Raw genomic sequence first — 17,532 nt, forward strand, 5'->3', positions numbered from 1 at the left:
ATATTTGGGGCGCCTGGGTGGCTCAGTCGGTTAAGCGTCCGACTTCAGCTCAGGTCACGATCTCGCGGTCCGTGAGTTCGAGCCCCGCATCGGGCTCTGGGCTGATGGCTCAGAGCCGGAAGCCTGCTTCCGATTCTGTGTCTCCCTCTCTCTCTGTCCCTCCCCCGTTCATGCTCTGTCTCTCTCTGTCTCAAAAATAAATAAATGTTAAAAAAAATTTTTTTTTAAAAAAAGAAAATACATTTGTAGTATTGTATTATATTTATCAAAAAAAAAAAAAAAAAAAAAAGCCTGGGTGGCTCAGTCAGTTAAGCATCTGTCTTCAGCTCAGGTCATTCATGATCTCACAGTCTGTGAGTTTGAACCCCATGTCGGGCTCTGTGTTGACAGCTCAGGGCCTGGAGCCTGCTTCAGATTCTGTGTCTCCCTCTCTCTCTGCCTCTCCCCTGCTCGTGCTCTGTCTCTCTCTCTCTCTCAAAAATAAAAATAAACATTCGGGGCGCCTGGGTGGCGCAGTCGGTTAAGCGTCCGACTTCAGCCAGGTCACGATCTCGCGGTCCGGGAGTTCGAGCCCCGCGTCGGGCTCTGGGCTGATGGCTCAGAGCCTGGAGCCTGTTTCCGATTCTGTGTCTCCCTCTCTCTCTGCCCCTCCCCCGTTCATGCTCTGTCTCTCTCTGTCCCAAAAATAAATAAACGTTGAAAAAAAAAAAAAATTAAAAAAAAAAAAATAAAAATAAACATTAAAAAAAAAATCCTTGGGGAAGTTGGACCCACATTGTTCAAACCCATGTTGTTCAAGAGTAGACTATATATATACCAAACACAACGACTAGTACAAAGAAGACACTCAATAAATATTGGTTGAATGGTTTAGCAACATGTTAAGAAAACTCAAAGTATTGACTAATCCACTAGTATCCTTGAGGGCAGGTTAACGTGGCAAGTTTCATTGCTCATTCTCGAATGAAGATATTAATGTCATCTATTCCGATGTGATATGAAGCAAAGCTGAGAGGGACAATTACTGTAATAAAAGAACACAATTCAATAATATCTTCACATGTTGGGATAATGGATCAAAATTAAGAATTAAATAGGGAAAGGTAAAATCCTACAAAAAATAAAACAATTAAATTTTATTCTAAAAATTATATACAACTTTGGTTTACATGCAGTTCATAAGAGGGCATTTGTATAGGGATTTTACTGCTCACCAGCAAAATAAACTTATCATCATTAAAAATGCTCAAGGAGACTATATGAATGATCATCTACCAGATATTTTAGAAATGAATCCTACTTTGGGTAAAAGTGCCATCTGAACCATATATTCATTCAAGTATTTACAGGGACCTATGATGCTAAGGTCTGGAAATGCGCTGATGTCCAAGGCAGACTTGGCTCTTGCTGCCACTAGAGAAGCTTCCTGGAGAGCAGAACACTGATAAGTAAACAGACTGATAATGCAACAGAACTGACCTGGGAGATTTTCTCAAAGCAGGGCACCTAACACAGAATAAAGTCAAGAGTTGTTTTTCCAAGAGGACTTTGTAACCAAACAGATGAGGAGAGGAATAGTGAGGGGACTAAGAACTAAGATTTTTGACTTCTAGTATGAGTAGACTATGCCACTCCCAATGAAGGAAGACACAGAAGGAACATGTTGAAGAGGAAAAGTATTAATTCAGTTGGAATATGCAAAGTTTGAGATGTCGATAGACTGTATAACTGAAGATATCCAGCAGACAGTCCAGGATAAATTGTCTGGATTTATATGTATATATTGCAGTTGAGGCCATGGGAGGAGATGAGATTACCCAAGCAATAAAATGAAACTAAAAACAAAACAAAAAGTTCTAGGTTAAAACCTGAAGGAAAACAACACTGAGATCCTACGACAGAGGCCTATAAAAGGTAGAAGTCAAGAAAATTTACAAGAAGTGAAGAGTAGTTAAAAATGCCCCAAACTGCTGGGATATCAAAATAAGCACTAAAGAAGGTCTTCAGAATAGGGTGGTCTTCAGAGACTTCAGTGAGAGCCACTTCCTGCCAAGCTGCCGGAAAGTACAATAGAAAACACACTCAAATGTTTAACAACCCAATCTCCTCAATATTCATGATACAGGTACCAATGAAATCAGAGAAGCTTTAGGGAGAAAGCAGTTTGGTTAGAGAAGTGCTGGGAAGGAAAAGACAGTTGATAACCAAACCTCCTGAGGATTACAAAAAGTCACTTCCCACAACAACTGAAAACAACATTAGTGTTTTTCAAATTTTTCCACCAGAACCACTGAAGGTGCAAAAGAAAGCAACTTACACAGCCCTTGCAATCTCTGGGTAGGCAATGACGCTGAGGTATTAACTTTGTTCTTAAAAATTCACGTAAATTGTGCATTCTGCTCATAAAAACAGGAGGGTTGATTTTAATATAAGAATATTTCCCCCTATTTTCAATTAAAATGATCGTTCCAAAAAGGTGTTCCATGTTTATCATGCAACTTCCCATATGGCCCTCCCACAGTCCTCACACACCCCATATGCATACACGCATCATATACTCCCACTTTGAGAAATATGGAGGAGGTGCTTCATTCCACAAGAGTGACATCCTATGGAAATCTCTGCAGAAAGCATCTGCCAGAGACCAAGTCCCATGAACTGCTACAAGACCTGTAAACACTTATTCCTTTCATTTTTCTTAAAAATACCCTCTTCAACCTTCAAAGTATGTTTCAGACATCCTGGAATTCGATGGCTACAACAATGTTGAAGGGACTTGAATAATACATCCTCTTCATCTTCCTTAACTAATGAGTCATTTATCAAGTACCCTGTACATGGAGGTTGACCCAATGCCTTCAAATATTTAGTCACTTTTCTCTAAACCTTTCCCATATATTTCCCAAGGTGCAGACATGGTTTTGTAAAGAGGCCCTTATGCTTTTGGGACAAAGACAGGTTCAGCCTAAATGAGGTCATTAAAACAAAACATCAAGTTCCCAGTGCCCTGAGATTCCAAGCCAATGACCTACAGAGTGTTCCAGCTGATCTTAATTTCCCTGGCACAGCACAGTAAGAGTACTGTAATATAATGCAAAATGTCTCTAAAGAGAAACTAGATACTGGCTCAAGTCTTGCCAATACACAGTTAAATAATACCAAAGTGCTCCTTTCATCTGAATACTGGGCTTCACACACATATGTCACCCTTCCCAAGAATGAAAGTAATCTTCCACTATGAATGTGGGTTGATTGAAAAGCTTTTACTGGACTCAGCCCCATAAAGTATACGTGCTTTTTAACTGGCGCACATGGGCTGGTTGAGACTGAAAACGCTCACAAGGGGACCAAACAGACAAAGAACAGAACTTATTCTGAGCACGGGTAATCCAAATTTAGAATGTGCTAAGAGTGGTAAATCAATACTCAAACGTTTATCCTGATTCAGACCTTGTTAACATCTAACAATATCGGACCCCTCCCAGTTACAAAAGTTCACTTTTCTAAGTTTCCTTGCAAATTCTTTATCCATTATATTGAAGTATTAGTACATTCCCAAATATTCCCTCACTCCTTCACTTAATAATAACCACCTCTTCTGTGTCTTCCCCATTCATTAATTCATGAATTTATTCTTTGACCCAGCAAAATTTATTGAAGGCCTATTAAGTGCCAGGCATTGTTCTATCTGCTGGAGATGGAATACATAAAATGAACTCTCTTACAGGGACTTGTTCTAGTGGGAAAAGACAGAGAATAAACACATATATGTGTGAACATATAAAATCCCAGATGCTAAGTTCCAGAGAGAAAAAGTAAGTTGGGTAAGGGAGAAAAGACAGTGCAGATGTGGTAGAAAGCAATGTCAATCTTTGAATTTCATCTGAGCTAAAAATTCATTCTTTTTTAATGTTTATTTTATTTTTGAGAGACAGACAGAGTGTGAGCGGGGGAGGGGCAGAGAGAGAGGGACACAGAATCCGAAACAGGCTCCACGTTCTTAGGTGTCAGCACAGAGCCCGACACGGGACTCAAACCCATGAACAGTGAGATCATGACCTGAGCCAAAGTCAGATGTTCAACCAACTGAGCCACCCTGGGGCCCCTAAAATTCATTTTTAATGATACATCATCCAATAAATCAATTAGGGCTTTTATAATGTAACTGAAAACAATGAATTGAAAACTATCAGACTTGAAAAAGATTCATTATTAATCAGACTCATTCCCTTTCTCAATTTCTAAATAGTTTATCAATCAATGAGATTACCCAAGATTAATGATATGTTACTTTCTCACTTAAATTGTTAAAACTAATATACTCAGAAAAATTTGGGGGGAAAGTGCTAATTTTATTACACCTTGGCCAATCAAACATAACAGTGAGGCTTTTGCATGACTTCTTTCCAGTTTTTTAAATAAAAATGCCATTATCTTATAATGTGCTTTAAATACATTTTCATCAAAAGTTTAGGGCTGTAAATTTAGTTTATTCAATTTAAGGAAAATGTCAACCATATAATTGGAAAAGATAGTCGTCACTCTCAAATCAGTCAGCCAAATCAGACTTATATTCTATCAGATAAAATCCAACTTTATTTTTCAACTCAAATAAAGGTATCAATATGCATTCTGAGAAAAAAAATATTAAAAAAACACTGAAAATTAATTATAGATTATATCTTATAAAAGAAATAGCTGAATACAGTCAAAATTAAAATATAGAACTAAGAGCTCTAAATGTATGATAAAGTGCTAAGAACATGGAATTCTCTGGTAATTGTGTTAAGTGTACATTCTACCTTTTTAGCTTTGGGATGTAATTAAATAAAAACAGGTATAACATTAGCAATAGCTCCATTAATTGCAATATTCATCATGATAAATATTTCTTATGATTTTAATGAAAACAAATGATGTATATACACTAAAAAATTAGTCTAACAGCCAGTATATTTGTTATTAAAAGAAAGTGGAAAATATTCAAGTATTTTATGATAGAGGCACCTGTGTGGCTCAGTTGGGTGAGGGACCAACTCTTGGTTTTGGTTCGTGATCTCTCACCATGTGTAGGATCAAGCACAAAGCCTGCTTGGGATTCTCTCTTTCTCTCTCTCTCTCTCTCTCTCTCTCTCAAAATAAATAAACTTTTTAAAAAAAATCCTTAAAAATAAAAAAGTGAAAATTGTTATCAGTCTCATCACACAATCATATATCTGAATTCAGAACATTTCACCACTACCCCAATTCCTCATTTCCCACCATGTCTCTCCTTAACAGAAATTGATTTAAGACACAAAAAGACAGGAGCTCTTTCTGATTTGTGGTGCTTTGATTAATCATTAAAGGAAGCTTTCCCTATGTGTGATGCCCTGGAGGTTTACATGCCCCAGGGTAATACACCAGGTGAAAATGTTATTATGAACACAGGTGGGTTCTCAGAAAGGTAAGTTTTAAGAAGTACATATGGAAGATGAGGATCCAGTAACTAATTCTCTTAACTGTATGAGTTTGCACATCCCTTGGTAAATTTTATACATTCAAGGGGTACATGTTTCTGCATTTCTACATCATGAGCACTGGCCCAAGTCATCCACCAGTGATATAAATGTTAATAATTAAAACATCTGCTAATACCTACTACCCCTTGTTCTGACAGACTCATATTATAAGCCAAATTGGTATTTCCACTTAATTTTTTCTAACGTGGGCATTTTAACACACAGTAAGCTGGAAGAAAGTATACTGCAATCCACCAAATAGTTTTTACTTACAATCTCATTAAATAAGAATAATGTACCAAATCAGAAATATATCCATAAATTTTGTTACATATGACCAAAATTTCCTATGTGTAACTATTAATAGAATTAGAAAATTTTTTAAATTTGATGAAGAGGAGGAAGATAATCGATCACCACTAGAACAAATACGTCAAATACAATTTGTTAAAATTTATTTGAACTATTTGTCTTTAATAATCCATTTACTCATTCGTTCTTTTAATGAAAGAACCCAAGAACTAGGAATGTAAGATATTCCATCTGGAAGGAAAAACAATAAATAATTAGACCAAATAGATAAATGCAACAATTCATATTATGTCAAGTAAAACCAATGAAATGCACTGGAAAATGTGGTGGGGTGGTGGGGGAAAATAAAATAAAAAAACAAGTGTGAAGGAACACTTTAGATAGTCCAGTCAAAAAGGCCTCCTTGATAAGTCATTTTATATTGAGACCTACCTAAAGAATAAAGAGGAGTCAGCTATGTAAAGAGCCAGGAAGAGAGGTTCCAAGCAGAAAAAAACAGTAAGGCCAAAGACTCTGAGGTAGAATAAAAGATGCCATATTCACAAACAGGTAGGAAGGCCCCTGTGCCATGGCCACAATATAATCAACGAAATGTAGAATGCAGATGAGATTTAAGAGGTAGACAGAAGTCAAATCATGTAGAATCCTGTAGGCCAAGGTACAAAATTGAATTTCATGCTAATCTATCACAAAGTTTTCAATCAGGCAGTGACATGATGTGATCCACATTTTTTTTTGAGAGAGAGAGAAAGACAGCGTGCAGGGGAGGGGCAGAAGGGGTGGAGGAGTAGGAGAGGGAGAGGGAGAGGGAGAGGCAGAGGGAGAGGGAGAGAGAGACCTAAGCAAACTCCATACTCAGCGTGGAGCCTGACACGGGACTCAATTCTACAACCCTGGGATCATGTCCTGAACCAAAATCAAGAGTCAGACGTTAACCAACTGAGCCACCCAGGTGCCCCAGTGTGATCCGCATTTCTAAGAGATCACTTCTAACAAATGTATGAAGAATGTACCCAGATAGACTAAAATAGAAGCACAAAGTCCATTTATGAGCCTCCAGTATGTAAGAAGACAGTGGCTGAAGCTGGGATGGCAACAGTGAAGATGGAAAGAAGTTCATGGATTCAAGTATATTTTGGGAAATATGTAGCAGTACTTGACAAAAGACCAGAAAGGTTTCCTTGATTTTGGCTTGAGCAACCAAATGGATTACTTGAGGGAGGAGCAAGAGGAACCTGGAGAAGGACTTAAAGGTTATGACCACCTCAACCCTTCAAGCCAAGCAGAACCAGGTACATTGGACCTATGCCACCCTCAAATGTTTCGCATCTCATTTCATATCCTTATTTCTAAGTTTCAATATAACTTCACCACCTAACTTGGCGCCTCTCAGATATGGCCCCTTCTGACTCTGTTTCTACCATTTGGACCTTGACTTTGACGTGCAATTTCCAGTTTAGCTAGCCCCTCCTGCCCCTATCATTTCTATAAAGGTGGCTCCTGTGCTCCTGGTCCCATGACACCCAATGTGCTCTATATCACAGGAGGTGTGGTGACCATGTGGGAAGATATGAACAAAGGCTGACGGGAAACTTCTGGGGCCAGTGGGACCAAAGGAACCTCCTAAGACTCCTGTATCTACTACAAGGAGTCATCCTGTACTTTAAGAGCCACCAGAATCATTTGCTCTAGGAATAGAATAAAAGGATAGCACTCACAAAGCCCAGAAAGTATGGGCAATAGGCTTATATCACATCACTGAGCAGCAGCAGGATATTATTAAAAACTAGGTTTGCAGGTTTCTGGTCCAATATTTTTAATCATGTCATACTGTCTCCTATCTTTCCACAGAAACAATATTAAAAATGGCACCAAGGATGCTGTACATGTACCATATTTTGGAACTATTATAGGTTAAAAATTGTTACTGACTCCCTAACAACCTCACCACCACATGTAACATTACATCTACAGACAAATATATGTGAATAAACAGCCCACTTATAAATGAGCTTTTGGAATAGGTACATGCATTGGTAAACTAGTTAAGAATATTAATCCTCCCAGGGCACCTGGCTGCTCAGTTGGTAGAGCATGCAACTCGTGATCTTGGGGTTTAAGTTTGAGCCCCACATTGGGTGTAGCGATTACTTCAAAATAAAATCTTTAAAAAAAAAGAATACGAATATTCCTATTTATGTTTATTTTCTCTGTGGCTTTGAAAAAATGCTAAATGAGTGGAGCCAAAGGGAAGGAAAAGAAGTAAAAGATGCTCTCCCTATATCAGTTCTCCTACTTCTCTCCTAAATTGATTCTGAAAGGCTCCCTTGCCTTGGTAAAGACTTGTGGCCATTTCCGGGTTCTCCACTGAGCTATCCCTTAAACGGAGTGCCAAAAGGACAATGCCCAAGTCTGCCTATCCCTGCTCAAATACACATCAGTGTATTCTTACACAATGGAATTTCTCACTTTTCTATATAAGCTGACATGTTTAAAAGCAACATCCACAAGACTGCAGAAAGCTTTTTTATATTAATTAAGATCCACATTTATATTGAACCATGAATGGCTCCAATTTTCCTTCTGTTGACAGAACATAATATATGCCCCTAGGGAAAAATAAACCAGAAGCTGAGCTTTCAGAGAAGTGAAAAATAAGACCCATATTGCAGATAAAGGTTGGATTGCAAATGTACCCTGCAATTTCACCAAAAATTAGAGGCAACCTTCAAACTGGAAATAAAACCTTGACAAGCAGATCTGCTAGGAGATTTAAGTTTTAAAATAGGAAGAGACAGCTGTCTTCTGTTATAAATGAAAGTAACTAGCATGAAGTAGGGAGAATCCTGTGTCGGTAGCTCCTGTCATCAGAGGCTAAAATGCAAGCACAAGACAATGGCCAAGCAAGATAAGCATAACTCAAGGGTGGCATGAACTGAAACCACGGTCAAGTAAATATGCTTCAACTGAATTAAGTGAACTGAAGGAAAGAAGTAGATGCTGTAAATTGTCTAGGTCAGTTAGCCAAATGAACTGGTAAATCACCATATATCATAAGGATACAGTAAGAATTTGATTTTGTGTCCACTGTTTTTTTGTTCGAGGTCCTGTTTTCCCTGGGGCACTAGCTGTCCACTGTTTTTCTCCCACCTTCATATGCCATACCCATTGAAGCTGGACTTCTTGCCCACAAAACTGTTCCCACAAACTGCTGAGCAGTGGTCCACGTTCTTGTGTCCCTTTGGCCACAGCTGACTGAATAAAGAGCTGGGCACACTGGGCTAACAGCTTTCTCCAGATGTAGACTCCAGTCACTTGCCAAGTGCTAAACCACAAATGGGAGGAAAGATTTATTCCAAAGAGATGGCCATTTGGGGCCATGTGCACTGATGTGCCATCAAGACAAGCAAGATTGCAGAGAAATGTGAGAGGAAATGGACATAGAAGAAGCAGAGGTTACGTGCTGTATTTGTGGAAGAACAGAAGAGAGAGAATGGAGAAAGTGTCTGCCTTGATTTTTGCTGACTTTCTACTCCCCGATTCTGACCTCTCATGAGATCAGTGAACTTTTGGCCTGCAGATACTATAACATAACCTTTCAGGCTAGTTCATGTGAGGCTGTTTCCTCCAAACAATCAATACCTGGATAAAATAACAACTAAAGTCCATTTGTAATATTCCTACTTTTTCTCAACTAAATGAAATTGTCCACAATTTTGAAAGGTCAGATTGCCCGACAGTCTAAAAGTGACAGGGAATAAGAATACCCGTGATTTTCCAAATATATGTCAAAGAGAAGAAAAAAAAAAGTCAAATCCTTATGTCCTTCACCAGGACATTATTATTCAGTGGGTTTTATAAAAGGCCTGAGTATCAACATTTTTAACAAGCATCCCTGCTGATTCTGAGGAAGGTGGTCCAGTGACTACCCTTTGAGAAGCACTGCTCTAAAGCCTGCTTCAGATTTGCTACAAAGATCTGTGTACTTTCAAATTCCTCCCAAGAAAAATGATATTCATCAAGTGCCAACATTCAGAAGTAGCAAATTGCTGTTGGAAAGACATATTTGCTTGAAACCCTAATAGCAGCAAGTATTGTTTCTATTATTTGTTTCTGCATATAGAAGATATTTGCATTTCATTTCACATTAAATGGGATTTTGTAAAATGGCCTGGGGGTACCTAAATACGACTTATGATGCTGTTTCCATCTGAAAATGAATTTAAATTTCCAAAGAGCTAATTTAAGGACTTTTGAAATATAACCAGTTTATAATTTGGAGATTTCATGTGTCATTCCAACTGAGACAATTAGATTATGAATGGTTTTAAATGATACCAAGGAATTATTGTTATTTTTGTTAGCGAATAATGGCATTTTGATTATATAGAAAATGTACTTTTCAGAGATGCATACAAAACTAGGTGGGGATTCAATGAGAGGATGTTCAGGATTTATAACAAAGACGATAAAAAATTCAAAAAGAAATAGATGAAGTAAATGAAGCAAAATCTTTATAATTACTGAATGTGGAAAATGGGAAGATGAGAGTATAACTTATTGTTCTCTACTTCCGTGAATATTGGAGAAATGAGTATAGAAGAGTGTGGTTAATGTAGCAGCCACACCAGGATTCCTACAGAACTATGCAAATTGGGTTAATTACTCGCATCACAAAGGAGTGACATCAGAGACCCTATAATTTGGGGAGAGATGAACTTGTCTTTTGATAGTCCCTGATATGAGAGAGAAAAAAGAAATCAAAGGCAGAACACATGGAAAAGTAATTTCTTAATTATTTGAAAGATATTTTTTGTTTTTCTCAGATGTACAAAAAGGCTTAACTCAATACAGAATAGATCAGAAACAGTTTGGTAAGGTGCAAAAACATTCACAACCAATATTCTTTTTGATCTCCCTTTATTTCAACTGTGGGAGCATGGGCAAATCATTTCTGGTTTTTGCACTTTTTAAAAAATCATAAAATGTGGATATCAGACCACTTCTTGGCACTCTTCTGTGGACTGTAAACTACATACAAAAGCTGGTTATTAGTAATACCAATAAATCCTAGTCGGTGATAAGCCAATTATTTGATCATATCAAGTAAGACGAAGAAGAAAGCTAGAGGATAAAAACACAAAGAAATAGTTATAGTTGAAGAAGGAAAAAACAAAAATCTAGGTCCTTAAATGAGTATTAACCAATGGTACCGTCACCCCTGCTCTGGTATTATGAGCGATTATAACCAACAACACTGGCATGTTTATTCCTTGTGCTACTCTTATGGTCCTCGACTTCTGTGGAAATTGTGCCTTCCTAAAAAAAGACCCTTTAAGGCCTCAAGAAATGCAATTGTTGGTCCTTGCTGTGTACTGTGAGCCACACAGCATTTCTTAGCCTCAGTTTACTAATCTGTCCACTAGATGATCTCAAAGTTCTCTTCCAGCTCAAACATTCCATAACACAGTTTTTCATAGGTGTCTTTTTATCTTTAAAAGCTTCAGATACTTTATGTTGAATAAGTTATGCCACAAAGTCCTGGGAAGCAATTAACCAGGCCTGCTACACAAGCTGAGTTTGAGCAGAAAAATTACCTGACAGTAGACAAACTCAAGACAAGAACTAATTTTTCTGTAAGGGCTAATGATCTCTTATTATTTCCCTTTCTACAAACAGTAAGTGCTAAGGGATGATTTCCTGGTAAATTTCAATCAGAAATAGAAGAGGGCGCCTGGGTGGCTCAGTCAGTTAAGCCTCTGACACTTGATTTAGGCCAAGGTCATGATCTCACGGTTCAGGGGATCCAGCTCCACATCAGGCTCTGTACTGACAGCATGGAACTTGTTTGGGATTCTCACTCCCTCTCTCTCTGCCCCTCCCCCACTCATGTACACATGTGTGTGCGTGCATGCTCTCTCTCTCTCAAAAGAAATAAATACACAGGGGCGCCTGGGTGGCTCAGTCAGTTGAGCGTCTGACTTCGGATCAGGTCATGATCTAATAGCTCATGAGTTCAAGCCCCGCATCGGGCTCTGTGCTGACAGCTCAGAGCCTGGAGCCTGATTCAGATTCTGTGTCTGCCTCTCTCTCTCTGCCTCTCCCCCGCTCATGCTCACTCTCTCTCTCTCTCTCCCAAAAATAAATAAATGTTTAAAAAAATTAATAAATAAATAAGTATACATTAAAAAAAGAAATAGAAGAAAAAGAGAAATTTAAACCATAAGTTAAGTCACTTTTAATATAAAGTTTAAATTACAAGTAATTTTTCTGGACTATGTATATAAAGGAATCTGCTTTATTGATAAACACAAGGAAATATGCCCAGGCAATATATCTGAACAGCATTATAAAAAGGAGAGAGAATAAAGAATCCATATTCTATCTCATTCCAGCTCTTATTTTACAATAAAAATACTGAAAGCCTATAGTATTGTATACTTTGAGACATTTTATTATCAAACAGAGATAAAGCATATCCTATTTGGGCTTCAATACACTTTACCACTTATGCATTATGTAGGTGTCTCAAATTGTTAAAAAAAAAGTATATATATATATACACACACATATATATATATATACACATACACACACACACACACACACACACATATATATATGTGTGTATATATAGTGTGTAAAATGATTTTTGACTCTGGTTTTGAAAGACCACATGAAATTTAACATTTCTAGTCTAGATTCTTTCAAACTTTCTGGTCAATTATTCGTAAGTAACAAGCGCAATCCTTCACTTTTTCTACAGGGAGAAAAGAATTGCTAAAATGACTGGCAAGGGTAAGCCAAACAAATGAAAGAGAAAATATTAAGAGAAGAGACCCAGGGCTCCTGCAATGTGTCAACCGTAAATAACAGTCAATGGAAACCTACCACATCCAGTCATTTACATCATCTCAAGTGAAGGTCAGAGATAATCGGGCCAGAAATACCATCTAGTAAAAGGGTAATCTGTGTCACAAAGATATTGAGCTTGGGGAATTACTGACATAGAGTCATCTGTTCCCAAAGCAACACTCAGTCCAAAGAACTGAGCATATACAAAGGAATAAAAACAAAGGATCCGTTCTAAATGCAAAGCGTAGGTGGAAAACATAAAAGAATGTAAAAAGAAACCTTCCTCTTCCCCAACTTTGGGACATCCTTCTCTTCAGAGAGATCCCAACCCTTGAGCAAAGGAAGAGATCAGCATGCTGGGCCCTTCTCAGGTGGGAACACCTCTCTGGGACTGGTCTCCAGGAGTCGGGCCAGAACGCTCTGTTCATGAAACAGCACAGCTGTCTGTGTGGGTGCAGTGCTCTCTCAGAAGGTCACTGTGGAAACAGGACACAAGGCCAGAGCAGGAAACCAGCCGGAGTCATTAGTAACATAGCACCCTTTTCCCATTTTGCAATTTGCTAAACCTGATCCAAAAAATGTTGTCATTCACCAAGACAAGATGTCTTACCCTACGATGATAACTGCATACACTTAGGGCACACCCTGACCTGACCCTAACACCTGTACCCATGCTCTCTTTTTTTTCTCCCTCTATTAATATATTTCCTCTTTATTCAAAACAAACCTTGCCCCATCAACATCTCTCAGACACAGGCATTCACCCAGCATTAATTCTCAAAATTAAAGTGAGAGTAAGCCCAGACCTCTCCCTCTCTATTCCCTTTCTTCTGTTCAACTCCAAAGTCATAACCCAACCTCAAATCCAAGCCCCATCATGGTAAACACCCTTTGCATGACATTTTTGCTTAGTTCAGTCCCCCAGGGCCTAGATTGGTGCAAGAAACACAGAGGGCCCTCTATTAATAGGGAAATAACCTATCAAATTCCCTAGCTGACTATTATGTCACCATCGGGCGTTTCCTTTTCCCATTCTGGATCCCACAGGCAATCCAGAATCAATTTTTCCACCATCATGACACACGGTCAAATCTATCACCCATCTTCCCATCTTATATCCTGACCTGAAAGCCAAGCTCTTAAAAGGCCCAGATATTTCAGGGGGGGGGGGGGCTGTTTTTCTCTTGGGCTCTGACTTTAAAACTCATCCTGATAATAAAGCTCTCGAGAATCTCCTCCTTGTTCATCTCCTCATCCAAAGTCACAGTCCCGCCCACTTAAGGACTTGCCTCCCCCATCAAAGTCTCTAATTGAGAACATACCTCTGCTCTGGGAATATTTACTCCCACTTTCTCCAGTCCTTTTCCAAAAAGCACATGCACCAATTAAACTTCAAACCGCCCCCATCAAAAAAAAAATTTATATATATATATATATATATATATATATATATATATATATATATGCCTTGTTATACCAGACTTCCATCAAAACCCAACAGTCCATGGAATGCTTCCCTACTGTCTCTATTATCGCTTTATGCTATCAAGAACTCATCTATTTCCTAGGGTATTTCCTTCACTCCTAAAACTGTAAACATACATTACTGAACCCATCACAGGAAGTAAAAGTGCAGAAAAAAAGGAAAGAGAACAATACATGCAGGGAAATGGTCAACTGTCTTTTCTCCACTTACTATCCGTCTCCTCACTGCAAACATCTGACTGTTTAAATTTATTGCTTCTATCCCCGCAAGAACAAGGTACATTTTGCCTAGTGAAGCCTCTCTTTGTTTTGCTAATTCAAAATTGGGAGGGAGTATATTAAGAAGAGACGGGATTATTCTAGGAAACATTGATTTTTTTTTTTACAAATGTATAGTCATTAAGGATCTCTCTCCATAGTTGTTTGGTCCTGGAAATCTAATTTGCCTAAGTCAGTCTCAAACTAGAAACTGAAAAGGAAAGCAAAATCATATAAAATAAAGTCCATCTTCTGGGGCGCCTGGGTGGTTCAATCGGTTAAGCGTCCGACTAAGGTCCAGTGTCGTTCTTGGGTTTGAGCCCTGCGTAGGGCTCTGTGCTGACAGCTCAGAGCCTAGAGCCTGCTTTGGATTCTGCATCTCCTTCTCTCTCTGCCCCTCCCCTGCTCGTGCTCTGTGTGTGTCTCTCTCTCTCAAAAATAAACAAACATTAAAATAAATAAGTAAATTAAAAAAAAAAGTCCATCTTCTAATTATCACTAAGAAGTCATCATCTGCCTTCTGCACCCAGAAGCCTCCAAACTGAGGAATTCACTGGTTCACTGAGGAGCCCACAGATTCACTATCCCACTCTCCTTTAGTAAGTGAGGTTGCTTGGGTTGCAAATTGGAAGATTATGGAAGGCATTAAAGAAATCAACCAATCTGTTTCTTACCCCAATACCATTGCCTTCCTCCAATTTCTGACTAAAAATTGATAATCTATTATCATATATAACTCTCCCCAGCTACCCTGTAAATAATAACAGCTCCCAGACTCTGTACTTTATATATATTCTCTCATTTAACCCATCCTAAAAGCTCAGTAGGTAACTTTTAACATGCCCATTATATAGCTGTGAAAACTAAGGCCTTAAAGGAAAATGATGCCAAAAACTTTGTCAGCCAATAGTCATTTAAAATAGACCATACTAATCCTTTGTTAATATTACAAATTACTGAATACCTTAAAAGCTGTATGGATTTAGAGCTCCTAAGATTTTTGAATTAAAAATTTTTAAATGCATACCTGTTTTTTCCTTGAATTTGCTTTGGGAAACAGGCCTGCTGACAACACAGATGTAAATGGAGAACAGCATAACTCAGGAAAAGGGTTTGGAATAGATGGCATTTCCAGAACATCAAGATCTTTCTTTTTTCTCCTACACCAAGAGAACATAGGATGTAATTTACATAAAGCGGAATGAATGTAAAATTTAATTGCTGACAGGATTAAGAAGTTAAGGCCAACATGTACCACTCTGTGATAACACTAATATTATATAAAATGTACAGCAAAGATCTGTGATGTACTTTCTGTGGGTCAAAATAAAATATGTTAATTGATATAAATGAATTTTCTATAGTATTCCTATCGTTGTTTTTTTTTTTTTTGCCTTAAAAAAAAATTACCAGGCATAGAAAGCCTATTTCCAGCACTTTTGATAATTTTCCTGAGGCTGAAATACTATATAATTATTGATGCAAAAACCATCCTGAGAAGTTAGACATTTTTATGCATCCATTAAATTGACCAAGTCTACAAACATTTAGTGAATTCATCCCTATGCTATTTCACTAATCACTTTTGGAAGTTATGGTTTATTAATTATAGCTGTGGTTCATCTCACTTCAAATTTCATTCACAATGTTGCCCACACACAGTCTGTTGATTTTTCAAGTGCTTATAGATACTAAACCGCAAGGCAGTGTTTTTGAAGAGGTAAGTGAATAGAACTTGCTAGTATAAATGTACTCTAGTCCACTGCGGAGTAATTTTAACTTCAGTGAAGTTGAAGCACTTTGAAAATCTGGGGGGAGAAGTACCATTTAAATGTATGAATATAAAGGACTACAGATTTTTGTATTGTTGCAGTCTTTTTCTTTCCTGAAGTATGTGCAAAACTGTGAACTCTAAAGGCACTTAGTGCTGAATGCTATGGAGATTGGGAAACCTTTTAAAGCCTCTATTCTTTCCTGCTGAACAGCAAGACTGCTCAAATGTCAATCCGTGCTTTGCCTCTCCAGGGTCGCTGTAAGATTCTATGTGGGAGGTGAATTCATTTATGCTCCGATTTTTTAAACATATAAAATAAAAAGGATTAGGGGTTTGTTTGTTTGTTTTGTTTTGTTTTGTTTTCAGTGCAGGGCCACGAAGAAAGGAAGTGGGGTGGCCAGCCTGGCCTCCTAGTTCACACCGATGGGCAGAGGTGAGAGAGACCAGGAGCTCTCAATGAAACGGTGATGCTATTTATAAGGCGCTGGGAGATCGCAATGTCCTGCCGAGCCGGTAGAAGCCAGCTTAAAGGGAATTGTCTTCAGAGACTTTCACAAACTTGGCCCAGCTCTGGGCACATGGCTCACCCCCTAGGACCGCCTCCTCAGCCCCTCGCCGGCTGCCAACCCAGGACACTCCCCCGCGCCCTCGGAGGGCTGCCTACCTGTCTGCAGCACAGCCGCGGGTCCCGTCCGGAGGGGGCAGGAGCGCCCGCGCTTGCAACCAGGGGGCAGGCGCCAGGTCGCGGGCGTCGCCCCTCCCCTGGGCAGCGCCGCACACCTGGGCGGTCAGCGGCGAGTCCCGGGCAGCCGCCCTACCCGCGGCGCTCTGCCCATCTTGCAGGGAAGTGGTCATTGTCGTCGGCCGGGGGTCTCGGGTGTCACAGGAGACCCGGCGCTGGGGGAGAGGGAGGCCGGGCGGCGGGAGGCGAGGCGGCTGCTTGGCAGCCCGAGCGCGCTGCAGGTGCGGTGGCCTCGCCGCCTGCGCTCCGGGCCCGGGCGGCTCAGACGCGCGGCCGAGCAGTCGGCGAGGCGGCGGGGGAGGGGAGGGGGCGGAGGAGGAGGGTGGGGAGAGGGGAGGAGCGGCCGATGGGTGGGGGCCGCGGGCGGCGGGGCGAGGCGCGGAGGGGGCGGGGAGGGCGCCGGGCGCCGGGCGGGCCCCGCACCCGGTCCGGGACGCTCCGGGGCGCTGGCGGAGGTCCCGCGGCCCGCACTCGGCCCTCGGCTGCCCGCGCGCGAGGCCGGGCCGCCACCTCCCCAGGTGGGCGCCCGAGCGCGAGGCTGAGCCCAGGGTCAGGGCGGGCCCGCGCCGCTGGAGGCGGGGACCCATGTGAGCCGGCGCTCCCGC

The 17,532-nt window shown here is 40.1% G+C and overlaps 1 protein-coding gene across 2 annotated transcripts in view; it reads right to left on the reverse strand.

The window, feature by feature from the left end:
* GRB14 (growth factor receptor bound protein 14) overlaps positions 1 to 17,236 on the reverse strand; it is a 118,587-nt gene extending 101,351 nt beyond the window's left edge. For both annotated transcript variants that reach the window (XM_045480033.1, XM_045480032.1), the window contains exons 1-2: positions 16,850 to 17,236; positions 15,439 to 15,571 (exon numbers count right to left, since the gene is read on the reverse strand). In XM_045480033.1, coding sequence (XP_045335989.1) covers positions 15,439 to 15,571; positions 16,850 to 17,040 — 324 coding nt within the window. In that variant the 5' untranslated portion in view covers positions 17,041 to 17,236. The remainder of the gene's footprint in view (positions 1 to 15,438; positions 15,572 to 16,849) is intronic.
* Between the last annotated feature and the right edge of the window lie 296 nt (positions 17,237 to 17,532).

The sequence above is a fragment of the Leopardus geoffroyi genome, chromosome C1 (genome assembly GCF_018350155.1).
Source record: "Leopardus geoffroyi isolate Oge1 chromosome C1, O.geoffroyi_Oge1_pat1.0, whole genome shotgun sequence".
NCBI lineage: Eukaryota > Metazoa > Chordata > Mammalia > Carnivora > Felidae > Leopardus > Leopardus geoffroyi.